Source organism: Molossus molossus, unplaced genomic scaffold (assembly GCF_014108415.1).
Source record: "Molossus molossus isolate mMolMol1 unplaced genomic scaffold, mMolMol1.p scaffold_m16_p_22, whole genome shotgun sequence".
Lineage (NCBI taxonomy): Eukaryota > Metazoa > Chordata > Mammalia > Chiroptera > Molossidae > Molossus > Molossus molossus.
Window position 1 is genome coordinate 2956900 of NW_023425358.1, and position 23727 is coordinate 2980626.

The window sequence follows — 23727 nt, forward strand, 5'->3', positions numbered from 1 at the left end:
ACACACCCACTGGCTCTACCATTCCCGTGCAGAGCCCTCTCTTCACATAGCCAAATCTTGCTCTCTTTGGGCCTGATGAACTCTGCTGGCCTCTTCCTCATGACTCTGAGACTAAACCCCAAAACAAAGGTCAGCAGGCACATAGCAGGTGGTAGCTGGCTTTGATGAACCCTGAAACTTCCGCTGAGTTGCCCCTGATGCAGCACTAAAGCTGAGCTTGAACCTGTATCAGTTGGATAAACACCACTCCCACCTAACTGTTGACTCACTGAGAACCCACCTAATGAAACTCTTGTATCTCCAGAGGCTCTCCTAGTGACTGAGCCTAACAGGTAGCCAACAGGCAAAGGCAGGTGGAGGAAGGTCTTGGGGTGCCTTGGGCCTTTGCTAACATGCCCCCAAGGCTCAGTGGAAACCTGCCTTAAGGCATAACTTAGCTCCTTTCACACTCACCCAGGCCCGGCAAAAGCAATCAACAAATATGGATTGCTTTGCAGCTTCTAACAGGGTCAGTCACACGCAGCATCTGACATTTGACCTGCACTGAAATTCCTTCCAGGAGGCCCCAGAACCAACACACTCAGTGGTGGGCTTCAGCCCATGTCAGAGCACAGCCCAATTAACTCTACAAGTGGCACACTGAAAAGGAGATCTCAGCATGCACCAGACCTTGCTGGGACAAATTCCACTTCACATGGTCAGCCTCCACACAGTAATTAGTACAGTCTGGTCAGGGTCACTTCTCACAGTCGGCCAGCTTGAAGCTCAACCCCACCCACAGATGGGCCAAAAACAATTGAGACTTAACTATACCAGGAAGGCTCACATAATCTACACAAGGGACATTCCTGGAGAACATAGCTCAGGTGATCAAGGAGACTGTGCCACTGAGTCACACAGGACACCTACTATCAAGACCAAGAGACATAGAAATCTACCTCATACACAGAAACAAACACAGAGAGGTACTCAAAATGGAGAGGAAAAGAGACATGACCCAAATGAAAGAACAGGAGAAATCCCGAGAAAAGGAACTAAATTAATTGGAGGCAAGTTATCCACCAGGTACAGAGTTCAAAACAATTGTTATAAGGATGCTCAAGAAACTTAGGGGAAAAATAAATGAACTTAATGAGAACTTCAACAAAGAGATAGTAAGCATAAAAAATATATAAGACATAAAAAAATAACTAGTCAGAAATAAAGAACACAATATTTGAAATGAAGAAAATACCAGAAGGAATCAACAGTAGGTTAGATGAAGTGAGAATCAAATCAGCAATTTGGTAGACAAAGTAGCAGAAAAACCCAATGAGAGAAGCAAAAACAAAAAAAGAATTTTTCAAAATGAGCATAGTGCAAAGGACCTCTGAGCAACATGAAGCATAATGGCATCTGCATCATAAGGATACCAGAAGGAGAGAGAGATAACAAGGGATGGAGAACTTCCTTGAAAAATAATAACTGAAAATTTCCCTAACCTTGTGAATGAAAAACATACAAAAGTCAAGGAAGTACAGAGAGTTCCAGACAAGATGAACCCAAAGAGGCCCACACCAAGACACATCATAATTGAAATGCCAAAGGTAAAGGACAAAGAATCTTAAAAGCAATAAGAGAAATTGTTAGTTACCTACATGGGAGCTCCCATAAGACTGTGAGTTGATTTCTCAACAGAGAAGTTGCAGACCAGAAGGGATTGGCCCAAAGTACTCAAAGTGATAAAAAGCAAGGCCCTATAACCAAGACTACTCTACCCAGCAAGGCTCCCATTTAAAATTGAAGGAGAAATAAAGAGCTTCCCAGACAAGAAAAAGCTAGGAGCTCATCACCATCCAAGCAGTATTACAAGCAATGGCAAAGGGACTTCTTTAAGAAGAAGAAAGAAAAAACAGAGTAACATAAATATGAATAATAAAATGACAATAAATACATACTTATCAATAACCACTTTAAATATAAATAGATTAAATGTTCTAATCAAAAGACACAGGGTAGTTGAATGGATAAGAAAACAAATTTTATGTATAATATATATATTTATTTATTTATATTTATATATGTGTATATACTGTCTAAAAGAAACCCACTTCAGATTGAAAAACAAACACAAGAAAAGGAATGGAAGAAGATTTTCATACAAATGAGGGAGGAAAAGGCTGTGGTAGCAATATTTATATCAGACAAAATAGACTTTAAAACAAAAGATATGATAAAAAACAAAGAATGTCATTACATAATGATAAAGGGATCAGTCTGATAAGAGGATATAATTCCTATAAACATTTATGTACACTATATAGGAGCGGCTAAATCTATAAAGCGAATATTGGTAGATATAAAGGGAAAGATCAATAATACAGTTATAGTACAGAACTTTAACATCCCATTGACAGAAAATCAACAAGGTCATAGTAACCTTGAATGACACACTAGACCAGATGGATTTAATTGATACTTTCAGAGCATTTGCCACAATGCAGCAGAACATACATTATTTTCAAGGAGACATGCAACATTTTCCAGGATAGGTCACAAAATATGTCTCAATAATTTTAAGAAGATTGAAGTCATAGCAAATATCTTCTTAAAACACAATGATATGAAACTAAGAAATAAATTACAGGAAAAAACCTGAAAAATAAACAAACACATGGAACTAAATAACAGGTTACTAAAAATTAACAAGTTAACAGTGAGATTAAGGAAGAGCTCAAAAGATAACTTGAGACAAATTAAAATGAACACAAAACAACCCAAAATCAGTGGGACACAGCAAAAGCAGTCCTAAAAGGGAAATTCATAGCAGTATGGGCCTACAATAAGAAACAAGAATAATCTCAAATACACAATCTAATTTTGCACCAAAAAGAACTAGAAAAACAATGACAAAGCTAAAAATGAGTAGAAGGAAAGAAATAATAAATAATAAATATCAGCACGAATACAAGTGAAATAGAGTCTAAAAAAATACCAAAAAAATCAATGAAATCAAGAGCTGGTATTTTGTAAGGATAAACAAGATTGATATACCTTAAACCAAACTCATCAAGGAAAAAAGGGAAAGGACCTAAATAAGTATAATCAGAAATGAAAGAGGAGAACTGACAGCCAACATCACAGAATTATAAAGATTTATAAGAAAATATTACAAACAACTATATGCCAACAAATTAATCTTGAAACAAATGGTAAGAGGATGGAAGACTTCCAAGCTCATTTTATAAGGCCAACATTATTCCAATTCCAAAACCAGATAAAGATACTATAAAGAAAGAATAATAGGCCAATATCCCTAATGAACATAGATGCAAAAATCCTCCACATAATGGTAGCAAGCCAAATTTAGTAATACATTAAAAAGATAATACACCATCAACTGGGATTTATTCCTGGGATTTAAGGTTGGTACAATATCTACAAATCAGTTAATGTGATACCACATAAACAAAAGGAAGGACAAATAACACATGATCATATCGACAAATGTAAAAAAAAAAATCTGCCAAAATTCAGCACCCATGTTTAATAAAAACTCTCAGCAAAGTAGCAATAGAAGGAACATACTTCAACTAAGAAAGGCCATATATGACTAACCCACAGCTAACATCATACCAAGCAGAGAAAATCTAAAAGCATTTCCCTTAAGATCAAGAACAAGACAGGGATGTTCACTTTCACCACTTTTATTCAGTGCAGTACTGGAAGTCCTAGATAGAACAATCAGAGAAGAAGACGAAGAAATAAAATGTATCCAAATCGGAAAGGAAGAAGTAAAACTGTCATTATTTGCAGATGACATGACACTGTATGTAGAGAACCCTAAAGATTCCATCAAAAAACTACTAGAACCAATAACTGAATTCTGTAAAGTAGTGGGATTCAAAATAAATATTCAGAAATCAGTTTCATTTTTGTATACTAATAACAAACTACCAGAAATGGAAACTAAGAAAATAATCTTGTTTACAACTGCCTCAAACAAATAAAATACCTAGGAATAAATTTAATCAAGGAGCTAAAGGACTTATAATCAGAAACTTATAAGACTGTGAAGAAATAAATTGAAGAAAATATAAATGGAAACATATACAGTGCTCCTGAATAGGAAGATTAACATCATTAAAATGTCTGTACTACTGAAAGTAATCTATAGTTTCAATGCAATTTCTTTCAAAATACCAACAGTATTTTTCACAGCTCTAGAACAAATATATCAAAAATGTATATGGAACCACAAAGGCTTTATTTTTTTTTTTTGGAGAAAAAGCCACCGAAATTTAAGAAAGAGAAACAAAGTTGGAGGGATCACACTATATACCCTAAGTCTATAGTAATCAAAACAACATAGTATTGGCATAAAAACAGACATACAGATCAATGGAACAGAATGGAGGGCCCAGGAATAAACCCATGCCTATCTGGTCAATTAATATTCGAAAAAGGAGGCAAGAACATACAGTGGAGAAAAGACAGTCTATTCAGTAAATGGTGTTGGGAAAATTGGACAGATACATGCAAAAAAAATGAAACTAGACCACCTTCTAACCACATGCACAAATATACTCAAAATGGATTAAAGACTTAAATTTTTTCACAGCCAAGGAAACCATCAACAAAACAAAAAGGCAACTTACTTAATGGAAAAAGATATTTGCCAATGATACATTGGGTAAGGGGTTAATATCCAAAATTTATAAAGAACTCATATAACTCAGCACTGACAAAAAACAAACAACCCTGTTAAAAATTGGGCAGAGGATGCCATGATTGGGTTGTTCAGTCAGTTGTAGCATCGCCCCGTATACCAGAAGGCTGCAGGTTCAAATCCTGGTCAGGGCATACTCCTAGTATGTGGGTTCAATCTCCAGTAGGGGTGCATATAAGAGGTAGCTGATCAATGTTTCTCTCTTAATTGATGTTTTCTTTTTTCTCTCTCTCCCTTCCACTCTCTGTCTGAAATCAATTAAAACATATCTTTGGGTGAGGATTAAAAAAATTAAAATGGGCAGGGGATATGAACAGATGCTTATAAAAAGAGGACATGCAGATAGCCAATAAACATATGAAGAATGCTTAATGTCACTAACCATCAGAGAAATGCAAATTAAAACCACAATGAGATATCACCTCACACCTTTCATAATGGCTATCATCAGTAAATCAACAAACAATAAGAGTTGATGAAAATATGGAGAAAAGGGAACCCTGGTGCACTGTTGGTGGGGATGCAGACTGGTGCAGCCTCTGTGGTAAACAGTATGAAGTTACCTCAAAAAAATTAAAAATGGAACTGCATTATGATCCAGTGATTCCACTTCTGGGCATATATCCGAGAAAGAAAAAAAAGACAAATTCAAAAGAATATAAACACCCCTAAGGTCATTGCTGCATTATTTACATTATTTATTAGCCAAGATATGGAAGCAACCCAAGTGCCCATCAAAGGGCAAGAGAATAAAGAGGTGGTACATATATACAATGGAATATGACTTGGCCATTTAAAAAAAAAAAAAGGAATCTTACCATTTGCAATAGCATATGTGAACCTAGACGGTATTATGCAAAGTGAAATAAGTCAGTCAGAAAAGGACAAATAAAATATGTTTTCACTTATATGTGAAATCTGCAGAACAGAATAAATGAACAAACAAAACAGAAACACACTCACAGATACAGAGAACAGACTGGTGGTTGCCAGAGAGGAGGTGGGTTGGGAGATTGGGTGGAAAGGTGAAGGGATTAAAAGTAGATTGGTGGTTACAGAACAATTTGGCGATGTAATGTACACCCAGGGAATGTAGTCAGTAACACTGTAACAGCTATACAAGTGTGGGTGGGTCCTGGATACACCAGGGGGACACTCTGCAGAGTAGATGACTGTCTAATCCCTGTGCTGTGCACCTGAAATCAATACAAAATAATACTGAATGTAAACTGCAACTGGAAAACGAAATTTAAAAGACTACATTGATTTCATCCTTCTAACTAAGAGAAACAAGAGTTGTGGGAGCACAGAAAAGGCGAGAGAGGGGAAGAGAGGGAAGCTGGGACCTGAGCTGAAGCCAGCTGGGCAGAGGAGCAGCGGGGAGGGCAGGGCGTCCTCAGGGAGAAGAGAGCAGCAGCGTCCGGAGAGCGGGGTGCAGGCTGTCTTGTTTCTAGTGAGCGGGGCAATAGATGAGGCTGGCACGAGGGGTGAAAGCAAGTTCATGGACTAGCTGGACCACTGTCACGACGTCTGCAAGAAGTGGATTCCGTGAGGAAAGTGTTGAAGTATCAGGTGTGGAGACTTACCTCTGGTGTCCAAGAATACGACAAGTTGGAATCTTGTTTAGCACAGGATAAAATTAAATCAAGAACTAATTTTCAGAATATGAACCCTCCTACTTTTATCGCAGACTTGATCAGAGCATCATCATGTTTCTAGGTCTCTCCTACCAGGACATTCTGCCACTTGTTAGGACAAGAGAGAAGAAAAGAAAAAGACAAGGAGTCTTTTGGCTTCTTTTCCTTGAAGCAAATCTCTATCAAGGGATTTGTTGGAACAAAAAAGGCAGAAACTGCTGGCTTTATGTGATCCCTCCCTGGAAAAGAGGGGTTAGCAGGGTCTCCTGCCTCTTCTCCAGCACTGAGGGTCCAGCGGAGGCTGAGTCCATCAGATTGACTCTCCTTTGGTTTTCTTTGCAGGTGAAGCCTTATTAGAAAGTAACACCGTTATTGACCACGTCTACTGTTCCCCATCCCTGCGCTGTGTTCAGACTGCATACAACATCTTGAAAGGTAAGACTCAATAAAGGTCAACTAGTCCATCCCTCTGGCTCCAGGCAGCCCTACACCCAAATTACCCTCATGGGACATTGCCAAGGAAAAGCTTCAAATTTGGAGTTTTTAGCAATGATTCTTTTGGAAGATATCTCTATAAAAGTCCCAAAACCATATTCTAGCAGCATAAGTGTGATGAAAAGGAGTCTACAAATAATTTTTTTCTTGAAAATGTTTTTCTTGGCTGAATTGTAGGCATGTGAAATATTGTTGTCTGGTAATCATTTAGAACCCGCAGAGCATGAAACGAGGAAGTCACTTCCTGCCGCTCTGCTCTGCTTGCCTCCCGTTTCCATTAGCAATGGTGTCCGAGGTTTCTGCAAACCTTAATCATCCTTGTTTCTGTACTGGGGTGACTTTAAAGCACCATTACTACACAGGTAGTCAACTTGCACCCTGAAATCCATGGAAGCCTGAGTCCTAGGGACCACCATTCCCATTTCACTGAAAACTAGAAGGAACGGGACGGACTGTTTACTGACACCAAATGAATAAGCCAGAAATAGCTGAGCCAACAAAGACCTGCCACTATATTTGAGAGACTGCTATTCATTAATCTTAAGTAAACTAGAATGCACTTACATATTAAAATTTGTTATGTATTAAATTTGCACAGAAAAACTTGTCTTAAGGCAATAAAAAGAGAGACAATTCCTACTCTGAGGGTGAATCACACCACAATAAAGCACGGACCTTGTGTCTGCCCTTGTAAATATTCAGCATTACATGTTCTGATAGAGAAAATGAATAATTTATGTGATATTAAAATGAAATGTAAGCCATTGTGGACCAGTGGATGCTAAGAGAATCTCTGAAGTTTCTCCGTAAGGCAGTCTTGGAACTTACTTTAGAAGAAAGAAGCACAGTTGTAGACCTGTGTAAATTATGGGGTAATGAGTTGTGATTTTTTTCCTTAAACGACGTGCTACTTCGAGCCAGCATGCATCCTCTTCTGGTGGTGCGGCCCTGTGTCGTTCATATGTATGCAACTCACAAGCATTAAAAACCCAAACCCACATGCTTCCACTTTCTTTTTGCTATACCTAGTATCTGGTTGAAGAAAGGGTGAAGATTGACCAGAATTGTTATCACAGTTTGGTCTCTACCTTTTCACTGAAAACATCGTGGTGTTTCCTTCACCTTCATTTTCTCTTACCCTGAAGGTTTACAACAAGAAAATCACTTGAAGATTCGTGTAGAGCCTGGCTTATTTGAGTGGACAAAATGGGTCGCTGGGAACACATTACCTGCATGGATACCTCCATCCGAGTTAGCTGCAGCCAACCTGAGCGTTGATACAACCTACAGGTAACCCTCTGAAGCTGCTGGTCCCTGAGGCCGCCGCACCTCAGGAAACGCAGGGCCAGGCGGCCGCTAGGCAGTCCTCCATGCGGCTGGAAGGCAAGCCATGACTTTTCAAACCAAACGGGAGGAAGCCAGAGTTCCCTTGTGTCTAGCTGACTGGCGATGATACCCCACATAGCCTGGACTTCCTGTTTATCCTGCTTCCTTCAGGGAACAATGAAACTCTCTGCCTTCCAGGGGCAGGCCCCAGTCATGACAGTGCCGTTCCAGAAGCCGCTGGGAGATCAGGGAAATGACAGTGCTTACCCCAAATTGTCATTTGTTACTTTTTAAAGCATTTTTAAATTAATTTTAGAGAGAGGAAAGGAGAGAGAGAGAGAGAGAGAGAGAGAAACATCAATATAAGAGAAATATCGATCAGTTGCCTCCCACGTGCGCCCTGACCAGGGATCGAACCCGCCACCTTTTGGTGTACCAAATGATGCTCCAACCAATTGAGCCACAATGGCCAGGGCTCAAAGCATTTTTAGTGCTCTTTATTTTCATTTATTATTGCCATAATCCCAGAGTGTAGACAAGCCACTTTTATACATAAGAGAATGCAAGTGGCTTTGCCTAAAGTTGTGCATTTAGCGGACACATGTCACAGTAGTAACAACTGACCTCTAGTGATGACCTTCCACTTTGAAGCCCTGTGCGATCTCCTTCGCGGTCTCCTCACCCCCAGGCCTCTTTCCGCTGGTCCAGCCTGTGCAGGGTTCGAGATGTGTTTGTCCATTGCTCACAAGTGAACAATCACATGTAAACAATTGGGAATTAGCCAACAATAATATAGTTACATTAACTATCAGAAATCCACTCAGATATTTGTAAGTTGTCTTTGAGGAGGGGCAGATATACACAATTGTTGTAGTGGGAAATTAAGCATATATGTCTTAGGGCAGAATTTGGGACAAGTGACCAATCTGAGCAGAGATTTCTTCCTTGTGATATCCCTTGACCTTTCATTTCAAATACCTACTAAACCACAAATGAAGCTGTAAGAGTTTCTGACTAAAATAGGAGAAAACATCTTTTTCCCCCATGCATATTTTTCTGCTCTGCACATAAGACCTCATATAACTCCATAAATAATGTGTACTATTTTTCATGCTTAAAGGAATATGTATTCCTCAAAAATAAAATTAAATCAATCAGATCCCCTATTAATATCCTTCAAATTTTGTCCTGTCCCCATGATGGCCACTGATTTTTTTTATTCTTTGAAGAAAACAGCAATAAATTGTTGTCCCCATGCCAACAGTCACCATCTTTCTGGCCTGGAAAGAGGGTGAATTGTTGCTAACACTAGTAAAATGATTTCCTCACTCACTACCCAGCACCTCACAGGCCCACTTGGGCTGTCTGTCTTCAGCTTTTCCCTTAAGTGAGTCCTGCAATTCTTCCTAAGCTGACTTACAGATATCTCCAGAATCCTGCTATCTGAGCCTTTGCATGCAGACACACACCGGGGTGCACACCAACCACACCCAATCAGCAGTACCAGCAGAATGATAAAAGCCACGAACCTGGGAGTCAGAACATGGTCCTTATTCCAGATTTTCTTTTCCTCTACAGAAAAATCAAAATGCAACCTTTTTGTGTTCAAGAGGGGAAAAGGTTAAGCATGTGAGAGTCACTACCTCTAGAGTTAAATTTTCTCTGAAATTAGTTATGCAAAGGAGTGGACTTTTTGAAGCAAATGGTGGTGCAAGTGATTAAAAAACAGTGATAAGCAAGGACTGATAGCCAGGGTGTTATCGATCAAGCAAGCACTGTTTGAAGAGTCCTGTCACCTTAGAACAGGAGAGAGGCAGGATCAGAAACCAGGTTATGGAAAACCAACCAGGCTGTGACATATATTCAAGTGTCATGTCATCCAGGCAGCAAGACCCAGCCTGGGGGTAGGGCGTGGAAAACATCCTCGGTCATAGGGAACTGGGCCTGAAGGAGCAAGGCAGAACAAATATATACACAACAGATGGACGGAGCATCAGAATAGGTCTTGATTGGGTGTGGTAGGAAATGGGGGGGAGGGGGCGGGCATGGATCTGTAGTGTTAGAGAGGCCATGGCTCAAACTGTGAGGTAGGGCTCAAGGCAGAAGCCTCGACCCAAGCAAGCTGAGGAGGAGACAGTTTACCGGCGAGAATAATGTTCCAGGGATGGTGCCTGAGTACCCAGGGATCAGGGTTCCAGGTCCAGTTGGTGGTCAGAGGCCCACCTGACTCTAAGTACAGTACATGCGTCCTGCAGGTTGGCTACAGCATTTCCAATGCTGCTGACAGGGGTGAGAAACCTTTAACTCTGTCCCATGCCCATCAGGACTGGTGGCTCAAACATGAAGGCCATTCATAGGTTCGACTTCAAGTCAAGAACTGCCAAGGGCAAGAGCTGGCCAGGAGGAACTGGATCCCAGTATCTACCTGCGCTTTACCTACACTAGTCTCATACCTTACAATGTGGTTTCACCCTCAAAATGACTGGACCATGCAAAGAGGCCTTTTCTCATGGGGGAAGGGGCTGCATCTGCAAGACCAGGTGCCCTAAATGGTGATAGAACTGGATGAGAGGTTTGGATGAGCTTTCTCCAGAACAAAGAGGCATATTCTCAACAAGTGGTGACTCGCAGCTCTCCCCAGCCCCCAGGGCGCTCTGAGACTCAGAAGGGTATTTCCTAGAGACAATGTTATACAGATGATAGGTTTCCTTCCAACGGAACAACATTCTTTCTCTCTGGACAGTAAACCTAAGCGCATCGAGGGGCAGCCTTGAGGAGGATACTGTCAAGAGTGGTCCAAAGTGGAGGACAAGTATATCGGCTTTGATCTCAGACCCAAGTTTAAATCTAGGCTCTAAGAGTTGCTAATGGTATAAGCATAGGCAAGTCATCTGCAGCCTTTCTGAGCCTCAGTTTTGCCATCTATAACTCAGGATTTTCTAAAGGGTTGCTGGAAAGGTTATATTCAAAGACAGCAAGAAGGCACTCAGCAGAGCCTGATACATAGGAACCTCTCAGTAAATATTTGTAGTAATGATAGTGGTAGCAGCAGCAGTAATGTATTTTGATCGAGATTTTGTGTGAATTCATTTTGAGAACTTACTACCACCTTCATCCACCATGCTCTAAATATGAAAAATGAAAGACAAAATAAGAAAACAAAAAATATGACAACAGTTGTACTAAAAAAAACAGATAAATATATCATAGACCAAAAACTAAATAGAAAGGGACCCTAATATCTGCATTTTAAATATATCCTTACAACTCCCCAACTCATTTTACAAGGCCAGCTTCACCCTGATACCAAAGCCAGACAGGACATGTCAAGAAAAGAGACCTACAGATTAATATTCCTGATGAATACAGATGTAAAAATTTTCAACAAAATATTAACAAACCAATTTCAACAGCATTTTAAAAGGATCATACATCATTGTCAACTGGGATTTATCACTCTGATGTAAGGGTGGGTCAACATACAAAAATCAATAAACATTATACATACACCACTTTCACAGGATGAAAGATAAATGTGATTTGATCATCTCAACAGATACAGAAAACACATTAGGCAAAATGCAGCATCCTTTCATGATAAAAATATTCATCAAATTGGGTATAAAAGAAACATACCTCAACATAATAAAGGCCATAGACGACAAGCCCACGGCTAACATCATACCCAATGGTGAAAGGTCGGAAGCTTTTTCTCTAATATTAATATTAGGAACAAGATAAGGTTGCCCACTTTTTCCAGTCCACTTATATTACTGGAAGTCTTAGCCAGAGAAATCAGGCAAGAAAAGGAAATAAAAGTTATCCCAATTGAAAAAAGAAGAAGAAAAATTGTCCTTGTATGCAGATGATAGGATACATTGAAAATCCTAGAGATCATCATAAAACAGTCAGGACTAATCAACAAATTCAGTAAAGTTGCAAGACACAAAATCAACATACAGAAACCAATTTGCCCCTCTTGGGGTAAATTCCACTTCATGTGGTCAGCCTCCACTCAACAGTTAGTACAGTGTAGTCAGGGTCAATTCTCATAGTCAGCCAGCCTGAAGGTCAACCCCACCCACATATGGGCCAAAATCAATTGAGACTCACCTACAAAAGGAGGACCCACATAATCTACACAAGGGACATTCCTGGAGAACATAGCTCAGGTGATCAAGGAGACTGTGCCACTGAGCCACACAGGACACCTACTACCAAGGCCGGGAGACACAGCATGTCTTCCTCATACACAGAAACAAACAGAGAAACTCAAAATGGAAAGTCAAAGAGACATGACCCAAATGAAAGAAAAGAAGATATCCACAGAAAATAGAAATCAATGCAAAATTAAAGTTCAAAACAGTGGTTATAAGGATGCTCACAAAACTTAGGGGAACTACAACAAGAGACAGTAAGTATAAAAAGGATATAGAAAACATAAAAAAAGAGGGGAAAAAATGGCAGCGGAGTGAATGGAGCTACACAGACCATCTCCCAGGACCAAACGAAAATAAAGACAAATTGTCAGGAAGGGGCAACCAAAAGGCAGCTTGGAGGACCACATAACCAAGGACACTGACTCAATCCTGGTAGGCTTGCGAGGACACGAGAGGGGGCCGGGAGCCCACGGTCCGCAGCGGCCTGGGCTGGGACCAGCGGACTTGACTGGAAGCTGAGTCCTTGGCTGGGTCCTGTGGCCTCGGCTGAGACCAGCGGCTGCCTCAGCTGGGTCCTGCGGCCACCTCGGCTGGGTGCTATGCCCTCGACTGGTGCCGCAGCCTCGGACGCCATTAGCTGGGAGCAGCACCCTCAGGTTAAAGTCCCAGGTCGCTCCATGACGCAGAGCCGGGACAGAGGCTAAATTGGCAGCAGCCACTCACATTGGACTCCGGCAGAGGGAAGGCAGACTGGACTGAAACTGTGTGGGGACACTCGGGATTTGGAGGGTGCTCAGAGCTTGTGCTGAGTGCAGCTATGCAGGACTGTGGTCATCTTACTCCTTCCCAGGGCCCTGGGGAGAGGCGGTGGCCCCTCCCTCAAAGATTCAACCACACCCCGTGGCCACTGAAATGCTAATTGAGGCCCATTAACAACCACCATCTGCCCCACCCTCGGGAAATCCTCTTACACTGAGCAGCTGAGGGAGTTTTTCAGTCAACTCAGAAACCAAGGTTCTTCAGGTGACCACTACTAATAGCCTCCAGGCAAAAAAGCTAGAAGATAACTACCATTCCCTGGGCTAGCAACTCTAACCAGGAAAGTTAAGACTTGACAGTGGTGTTTAAAGTGGGTCCTCCCTGCCTCTTTGGCAGACTCCAAAGCCCACTGTGATAGCCAAAATGGTGAAAAACAGAAAAAACCAAATGAAAGAACAAGAGACCTCTACCAAAGATGAGATAGATGAAGTGCAGTTAAGCAAGTTAACAGAACTAGAATTCAGAGCCATTATCTTGAGGAAGCTCAACAGTGTAAGGACATGAGCACCATGAGTAAAGACATAGAAATGTTGAAAATCAACCAGTTGAAAATTAAAAACCACCAAGAAGAAATGAAGAATGACATATCAGAAATGAAAAACATATTGGAAGGTCTAAAAAGCAGAGTAGAGGAAGATGAGGACCGGATCAGTGAATTAGAACACAGGGTAGAAAAAAATCAACCAATCAGAAAACCAAAAGGAAAAAAACGATTAAAAAACAGGAAGACAGCTTAAGAGAACTGTGGAACAACAGGAAACATAATAATATTCACATCATAGGAGTCCCCGAAGAAGAAAATGAGCAAGGGTTAGAGAATATATTCAAAGAAATAGTGACAGAAAACTTCCCTAATTTGGTGAAGGAAGAAGGCGTTCAAGTTCAAGAAGCACAGAGAGCCCCAAGTAAGAAGAACCGAAACAGGTCCACACCAAGACACATAGTAATCAAACTGCCAAAAATTAAAGACAAAGAGAGAATCCTAAAAGCAGCAAGAGATAAGCAACAGGTTACCTACAAAGGAAACACCATAAGGCTCTCAGCTGACTTCTCACAAGAAACACTACAGGCCAGAAGGGAATGGCATGAAGTAATCAAGGTCATGAAAAACAGATCTGAATCCAAGACTACTCTACCCAGCAAGGCTATCATTCAAAATAGAAGGTCAAATAAAGAGCTTCCCAGACAAAAAAAAAAAAAAAAGACTAAGGGAATACATTAGCACCAAACGAGCACTGCAAGAAATGTTAAAAAGACCGCTGTAATTAGCAGGAAAAATGGGAAGAAAAATAGAACCACACTAAACAAAAATGGCAATAAATAAGTATATATCAATAATCACCTTAAATGTAAATGGATTGAATGCTCCCATAAAAAGACACAGAGTAGCTGATTGGATAAGAAAGCATGACTCATCTATATGTTATTTACAAGAGACCCACCTCACAACAAAAGATTCACATAGATTGAAAGTGAAAGGATGGGAAAAAATCTTCGAAGCAAATGGAAAGCAAAAAAAGCTAAGGTAGCAATTCTCATATATGATAAAATAGATTTCAAAATGAAGGCCATAACTAGAGATAAATGAGGCCACTACATAAGAATGAAAGGATCTATCCAACAGGAAGATATAACCTTGATCAGCATATATGCACCCAATATAGGAGCACCAAATATAATTAAAAATCTTCTGTAGGACTTCCAAGGAGAAATCGATAGCAATACAATCATAGCAGAGGACTTCAACACCCCGCTGACATCACTGGATAGATCCTCTACATAAAAAATTAGCAAGGATACAGAGACTCTAAATGAAGCACTAGACCAAATGGAATTAATAGATATCTTCAGAGAATTATACCCCAAAACTACAGATTTCACATCTTCTCAAGTGTACATGGGGCATTCTCAAAGATTGACCACATGTTAGGGCACGAACTAAGTCTCTACAAGTTCAAATAGACTGAAATCATATCAAGCATCTTCTCAGATCACAGTGGCATGAAACTAGAAATCAATTGCAAGAAGAACATACAAAGACATTTGAACACATGGAAGCTAAATAGCATGTTATTAAACAGTGAATGGGTCACCAAGGAGTTCAAGGAAGAAATCAAACACTTCCTGGAAACCAATGAAAAGGAAGACACAACAACACAAAATCTATGGGATGCAGCAAAAGCAGTTCTGAGAGGGAAGCTCATAGCACTACAGGCCTACCTCAAAAAAACAAGAAAAATCTCTAATACACTATCTAACCTCACAACTTAAAGAAATAGAGAGCAAAAAAAAGAAAACCGCAGAGCAAGTAGAAGGAAGGAAAAAGTAAAGATCAGAGCAGAAATAAATGACATAAAGACCAAAAAAACAATTCAAAGGAACAATGAAACAAAGAGCTGGCTTTTCGAAAAGATAAACAAGATTGATGGACCCTTAGCTAGACTCACCAAGAAACAAAGAGAGAGAACCCAAATACACAAAATCAGAAATGAAAGAGGAGAAGTAACAACCAACACCACGGAAATACAAAAGATCGTTAACAACTACTATGAACAACTATATGGCAACAAATTTGACAATCTAAGCAAAATGGACCAATTTCTAGAAACACATAGTACCCCAAAACCGGACCAGGAAGAGATAGACTTGAACAGACCAATAACAACAAAAGAAATTGAAGATGTAATCAAGACTCTCCCAGCAAACAAAAGCCCAGGCCCGGATGGCTTCCCGGGGGAGTTTTACCAAACATTCAAAGAAGACTAACACCCATTCTCCTCAAACTATTTCAAAAAATTCAAGAAGAAGGAAGACCTCCAAACTCGTTTTATGAAGCCAACATAATTCTAATTCCAAAACCAGAAAAAGACACTACAAAGAAAGAAAACTACAGGCCAATATCCCTGATGAACATAGACGCCAAAATCCTGAACAAAATACTAGCAAATCGGATCCAGCAATACACCAAAAAAATTATCCACCATGACCAAGTGGGAATCATCCCAGGGATGCAAGGCTGGTACTATATTCGCAAAACAATTAATGTGATACACCACATAAAAAAAATGAAGAATAAAAACCACATGATCATATTAATAGATGCCGAAAAAGCCTTTTACAAAATCCAGCATCCATTTCTGATAAAAACGTTCAGCAATGTCGGAATAGAGGGATCATATCTCGACATAATAAAGAGCATATATGAAAGTCCTACCACCAACATCATACTCAATGGAAAAAAACTAAAAGCATTTTCCTTAAGAACAGGAACAAGGCAGGGATGCCTACATTTACCACTCTTATTTAACATAGTACTGGAAGTCTTAGCCACAGCAATCAGCAGGAAGAAAAAATAAAAGGGATCCAAATTGGAAAGGAGTAAGTGAAACTGTCATTATTTGCAGATGACATGATACTATACGTAGAAAACCCCAAAGACTCCATCAAAAATGTACTAGACTTAATAAATGAATTTGGAAAAGTAGCAGGATACAAAATTAACATCAAGAAATTGATGGCATTCTTATACACCAATGATGAACTCACAGAAAGAGAAACTAAAAAATAATCCCATTTACCATTACAGCAAAAAAATTAAGATACCTAGGAATAAACTTAACCAAAGAAATAAAGGACCTATTCACAGAAAACTACAGGTAATTGAAAAAAGAAATAGAGGAAGATATAAAGAAGTGGAAGCACATTCCCTGTTCATGGATTGGAAGAATTAACATCATTAAAATGTCCATACTACCCAAAGCAATCTATAGATTCAATGCAATCCCCATCAAAATACCAACGGCATACTTCACAGAATTAGAACAAATACTTCAAAAGTTCATATGGAACCAAAAAAGACCTCGAATAGCCACAGCAATCTTGACAAAAAAGAACAAAGATGGAGGGATCACATTACCAGATTTCAGGTTATACTACAAAGCCACTGTAATCAAAACAACCTGGTATTGGCACAAGACCAGTGGAACAGAACAGAGAACCTAGAAAGGGACCCAAGGCAATATGCTCAATTAATATTTGACAAAGGTGGCAAGAGCATACAGTAGAGCAAAGACAGCCTCTTTAATAAATGGTGTTGGGAAAATTGGACAGCTACACGAAAAAAAGAAAAAAAAAAATGAAACTAGACCATCAACTTACACCCTACACAAGAATAAACTCAAAATGGATAAAAGACTTAAATGTGACTCATGAATCCATAAAAATCCGAGAAGAAACTGTAGGCAACAAAATTTCAGATATCATACGCAGCAGAATTTTCACTGATACATCACCTAAGGCAACAGAAACAAAGGAGAAAATGAACACATGGGATTACATCGAAATCAAAAGCTTCTGCACAGTGAAAGATACAATCATCAAAATGGAAAGGCAACCCACTGTATGGGAGAGCATAATTGCCAATGATATATCAGATAAGGGGTTAATTTCCAATATATATGGAGTGCCCATACAACTCCACAAAAGGAAGACAAAGAACCCAATTAAAAAATGGGCAGAGGAACTAAATAGACACCTTTCGAAACAGGACATACAAATGGCTAAGAGACATATGAAGAAGTGCTCAACATCACTAATCATCAGAGAGATGCAAATTAAAACAACAATGAGGTATCACCTCACACCTGTCAGAATGGCTGCCATCAACAAATCATCAAACAACAAGTGTTGGGAGGGTGTGGAGAAAAGGGGTCTCTAGTACACTGCTGGTGGGAATGCAGACTGGTGCAGCCACTACGGAAAATAATATGGTGTTACCTCAGAAAATTAAAAATTAAACTGCCATTTGACCCAGTGTTCCCATTCTAGGAATATACCCCAAGAAGCCTGAAACACCAATCAGAAAAATATATGTACCCCCATGTTTGTAGCAGCACTATTTACAATAGCTAAGATCTGGAAACAGCCCAAGTGTCCATCAATAGATGAATGGATAAAAAAGCAGTGGTACATATACACAATGGAGTACTACGCAGCTTTAAGAAAGAAAGAGCTCTTATCCTTTGAGACTACATGGAGGGACCTGGAAAGTATCATCCTAAGTGAAACAAGCCAAACAGAGAAAGACAAGTATCATATGATCTCAGTTATTTGTGGAATATAATGAACATAACAGTCTGAGGAATGGGGTAGTCCTAGGGACATGCAAGTGGGGTATGGACTGACAATCCCCAGAAGAGGGGATTGTGGGGGAGAGATAAACCACAGAACTTATATGCATGTATGCATGAACAATTGACATTGACAACAAAGCTGGGGACAGGGCACGGGAAGAGGTGGGAATCAGTGGAGGGAAAAGGAGAAACATCTGTAACAAAAATTAATTAAAAAATTAATAAATAAATAAAACTGTAGTGCATTTGGGGCAAGCACTGTTTAGTCTTTGAAAAAAAGAAAAAGAAAACATAAAAAAACAAAAAGACAGAAATGAAGAATACAGTATCTGAAATGCAGACTCTTCTAGAAGGAATTAACAGCAGTTTAGATAAAACAGGGATAAAATTAGCCATTTGGAAGACAAGAAAATACACAATGAGAGCAGCAAAAACAATTTTTTAAAAATCAGGACAATTTAAGGGAACTCTGGGACAACATGAACCATAACAGCATCTTGCATCATAGGGGTTCCAGGAGGAAGAGACAGAGAGCAAGGGATTGAGAAACTCTTTGAAAAAATAATGACTCAAAAAGTCCCATACCTGGTGAAAGATAAAGACACACACGTCCAGGAAGTGCAGAGAGTCCCAAACAAGATGAACCCAAAGGAACCCACACCAAGACACATCATAATTAAAATGTCAAAGATTAGCCCTGGCTAGTTTGGCTCAGTGGTTAAAGTGTCAGCCTGTGAACCAAAGGGTCTTGGGTTTGATTCCCGGTCAAGGGCACATACTTGGGTTGCAGGTTTGATCCCTGGCTCTGGTCAAGGTCATGCAGGAGGCAACCAATTGATGTGTCTTTCTTGCATCAATGTTTCTCTCTTGCCCTCCCTCCCTTCCACTTTATTCAAAAATCAATGGGAGAATATCCTTGGTTGAGGATTAACAACAAAATTTTAAAAATAAAATAAAATGCTAAAGATTAAAGACTAAGAGAAGAATCTTGAAAGCAGCAAGAGAAAAATAGTTAGTTACCTACAAGGGAGCTCCCATAAGATGTGAGCTCATTTCTCAACAGATAATTTACAACCAGAAGGGGCTGGCAGGAAGTAATTCAAAGCGATGAAAAGTAAGGACCTACAAGTAAGACTACTCTCCCCATCAAGGCTTTTATTTAAAATTAAAGGAGAAATAAAGAGCTTCCTAGACAAGAAAAAGCTAAAGGAGTTCATCACCATCAAAGGAGTATTACATGAACTGTTAAGGGTCTTCTTTAAGAAAGAGAAGGAGAAGAAGGAAGAAAAAGAAGAAGATGGGGAGGGGGGTGGGGACGAGGAGAAGGAGAAGAAGAAGAAAAACAGAGCAACATAAATATGAATAATAAAATGGAAATAAATACATACCTATAAATAATCACTTTAAGTGTAACTAGATTACATGTTCCAATCAAAACACATAGGGTAGCTGAATGGTTAAGAAAACAAGACCCATATATATTCTGTCTACAAGAGACCCACTTCAGATAAAAGGACAAACACAGACTGAAAGTAAAGGAACGGCATAAGATATTTCAAACAAATGGAAATTAAAGAAAAGCTAGGGTAGCAATATTTATAACAGACAAAATAGACTTTAGAACAAAGTATGTAATAAGAGACAAAGAATGTCATCACATAATGATAAAAGGATCAGTCTGACAAGAGGATATACTCCTGGTAAACATTTATGCATCCAACACAGGAGCACCTAAATCTATAAAGCAAATATTGGTAGACATAAAGGGAGAGATCAACAATAATACAGTTATAGGACCTGACATTAACACCACTTAGACATCAATAGATAGATCTTCTAGAGAGAAAGTCAACAAGGAAATAGTGACTTTAATGACACACTAGACCAGATGGATTTGATTGATATTTTCATAGCATTTCATCCCAAAAGCAGAATATACATTTTTTTCCAAGTGCACAAGGAACATTTTCCAGGATAGACCATATGTTAGGACACAAAACAAATCTCAATCAATTTAATAAGATTGAAATAATATCAAGCATCTTCTCTGAACATAATGCTATGAAACTAGAAAGCAATTACAATAAAAAAAAAAAAAAACAGGCTAAATAACAGGTTACTAAAAAATATGTTAACAATGAGATTAAAGAAATAATCAAAAGATATCTTGGGACAAATTATAATGAAAACACAACAACCCAAAATCTATGGGACATAGTGAAAGCAGTTCTAAGAGGGAAATTTATAGCAATACAGGCCTACGCTAAGAAACAACAAAAATCTCAAATACACAAATCTAACCTCATACCAAAAGGAACTAGAAAAACAATGACAAAGGAAATAATAAAGATCAAAGTGAACATAGATGAAATAGAGTCTAAAGAAAATATAAAAGATCAATGAAACCAAGCGCTGGTTCTTTGAAAAGATAAACAAGATTGATACACCTTTAACTAATCTCAATAAGAAAAAAAGGGAAAGGACCCAAATAAATATCATCTAAAATATAAAATGAGAACCAGCAACTGACACCACAGAAATACAGAAGCCTATAAGAAAATATTACAAACAACTGTATGCCAACAAATTGGACAATCTGAGAAAGATGGATAAATTCCTGGAAATATGCAATCTCCCAAGACTGAATCAAGAAGAAAGAGAAAATTTGAACAGACTGATTACAATAAACAAAATTGAAATAGTAATAAGTAAAAAACTCCCAACAAATAAGTCTTGGACCAGATGCCTTCACAGTTGAATTTTACCAAACATTAAAAGAACTAACACCTATCCTTCTGAAACTATTCCAAGAATTTCAAGAGGACAGAAGACTCTCAGGCTCATTTTACAAACCCAGGATTATCCTGATTCCAAAACCAGATAAAGACACTATAAAGATAGAAAACTAAAGGCCAATAACTCTGATAAATAATAGATACAAAAATCCTCAACAAAGTATCAGCAAACCAAATTCAGCAGTACATTAAGAAGATCATTCACCATGATCAAGTGGGATTTATTCCTGGGATTCAAGGTTGGTTCAATATCCACAAATCAATTAACATTATATGCACATAAACAAAAGGAAGGATAAAAATCACATTATCATATCAATAAATGAAGAAAAAATATTTGACAAAATCCAGCACCCATGTTTGATAGAAACTCTCAGCAAAATAGGAATAGAAACAACATTCCTCAACATAAAAAAAGGCCATATATAACCCACAGGCAACATCATACTCAGCAGAAAAAATCTAAAAACATTTTCCTTATGATCAGCAACAAGCCAGAAATATCCGCTCTCACCACCTTCATTCAACATAGTACTGGAAGTCCTAGCCACAGCAATAGAGTTGAAGAAACAAATGCATCAAAATTGGAAAAGAAGTAAAACTGTCATTATTTGCAGGTGACATGATACTATATATAGAGAAGCCTAACAATTTCATCAAAATAACTACTAGAATCAATGAATTTATTCCGCAAAGTAGCAGGATTCAAAATAAATACTCAGAAATCGGTTTCATTTTTGTATAATAATAATGAACTACCAGAAATGGAAACTAAGAAAACAATCTCATTTACAACTGCCTCAAACAAATAAAATACCTAGGAATAAATTTAACCAAGGAACAAAAAGACAGAAATTCAGAAAATTATAAGACTATGAAGAAAGAAATGGAAGAAGATACAAACACAAGTATACACTATACCCATGGATTGGAAGAATTAACAGCATTAAAATGTCTGTACTACCCAAAGCAATCTATAGAATCAATGCAATTTTTATTAAGATACCAATGGTGTTATCACAGAACTAAAACAAATAATCCAAAAATTTATGTAGACCCACAAAAAACTCCCAATAGCCATAGAAATCTTGAAAAAGAAGAACAAAGTTGGAGATGTCACACTATATATTAACAAGTTCATAGTAATCCAAGTAGCATAGTATTGGCATAAAAACAGATATACAGATCAATGGAACAGAATGGAGAGCCCAGAAGTAAACCCATGCCTATATGGTCAATTAATATTTGACAAAGGAGGCAAGAACATATACAATTGGGTAATGACAATCTAGTCAACAAATGGTGTTGGAAACATTGGACATATACATGCAAAAAAAATGAAAATAGACTACCTCTTACACCATATGCAAGAATAAACTAAAAATGGATTAAAAACTTAAAAGTAAGCTGGAAACCGTAAAACTTTTAGAAGAAAACATAGTTGTAAAATCTCTGACATTTCTTTTAGCAATATTTTTCTGATATATGACCTGGGGAAGGGAAACAAAAGAAAAATAAACAAATGAAACTACATCAAACTAAAAAGTTTTTCCATAGCAAAGGAAACCATCAATGAAACAAAAAGACAACCTACTTAATGGGAAAAGATGTTCACCAATGATATATCAGATAAGGAGTTAATATCCATCCAAAATCTAATAAGAACTCATACAACTCAACACCAAAACAAACAATAAAAAATCCAATCACAAAATGGGCAGAAGACCTGAATAGACACTTCTTTTTCAAAGAAGACATACAAATGGCCCACAAGTACATGACAAAATACTTAACATCACTAATCTATGAAATGCAAATCAGAACCACAATGAGTTATCACCTCGTACCTATTCAGATGGTTATCATCAAAATGCAAAAGGTATCCACTGTTGGCAAGAATGGGAAGAAAAGGCAACCTTATTACAGTGTTCTTGGAACTGTACATTGGTGTCACCTATGGAAAACAGAACGGAGGTTTCTCAATAAGCTAAAAATAGAGCTACCATATGATCCAGCAATATATCCAAATGACATGAAAACAGGATCTGAAAGCGACATCTGCACATATCACTTACCTGAAATCTACAAAAACCAAACTTAGGGAAACAGACAATAAAGGAGTGGTTACCAGGGATTGGGGGAAATGAGGAGATGTTTTGACAAGGGTACAAACTACCAGTTATAAGATAAATACATTCAGGGGATCTAATGTACACAACTGTAATGTGATTGTAGCTAAACATAGTATATTATATACTTTGCAGTTGCTAAGAGAGTATATCTTAAATGTTCTCACCACAAAAAAAGGAATGGTAATTATGTTACATGACGGACATGTTAGCTAAGGCTATGGTGATAATCATTTTGCAATATATGTGTATGAAATTAACATGTCATACATCTTAACTTGACACAATGTTATATGTCAATTATAGTCCAATAAAGCTGGAACAAAATAAAAATAAATAAAACCTATCATTGTGGATTACTGTTTATAAGTGTACTGAAGAGAGCCTTAGGAAATATATGGTGCTCTAAATAGACGATGAAGTCTAACCTCCGCTTCACTTCCTGTTGGCTATGTGACCTAGGACTTCCGGTCAGTAAAGTGAGTCAAACTGCTATGAATCATCTTGCAAGTGCAGCCTACACCGA

At 38.4% G+C, this 23727-nt stretch overlaps 1 protein-coding gene across 1 annotated transcript in view; it reads left to right on the forward strand.

Annotated features, from left to right (window-relative positions):
- UBASH3B (ubiquitin associated and SH3 domain containing B) overlaps positions 1-23727 on the forward strand; it is a 147681-nt gene that overhangs the window by 116272 nt on the left and 7682 nt on the right. Inside the window, exons 10-11 of the mRNA XM_036277013.1 lie at positions 6688-6780; positions 7986-8130. Coding sequence (XP_036132906.1) covers positions 6688-6780; positions 7986-8130 — 238 coding nt within the window. The remainder of the gene's footprint in view (positions 1-6687; positions 6781-7985; positions 8131-23727) is intronic.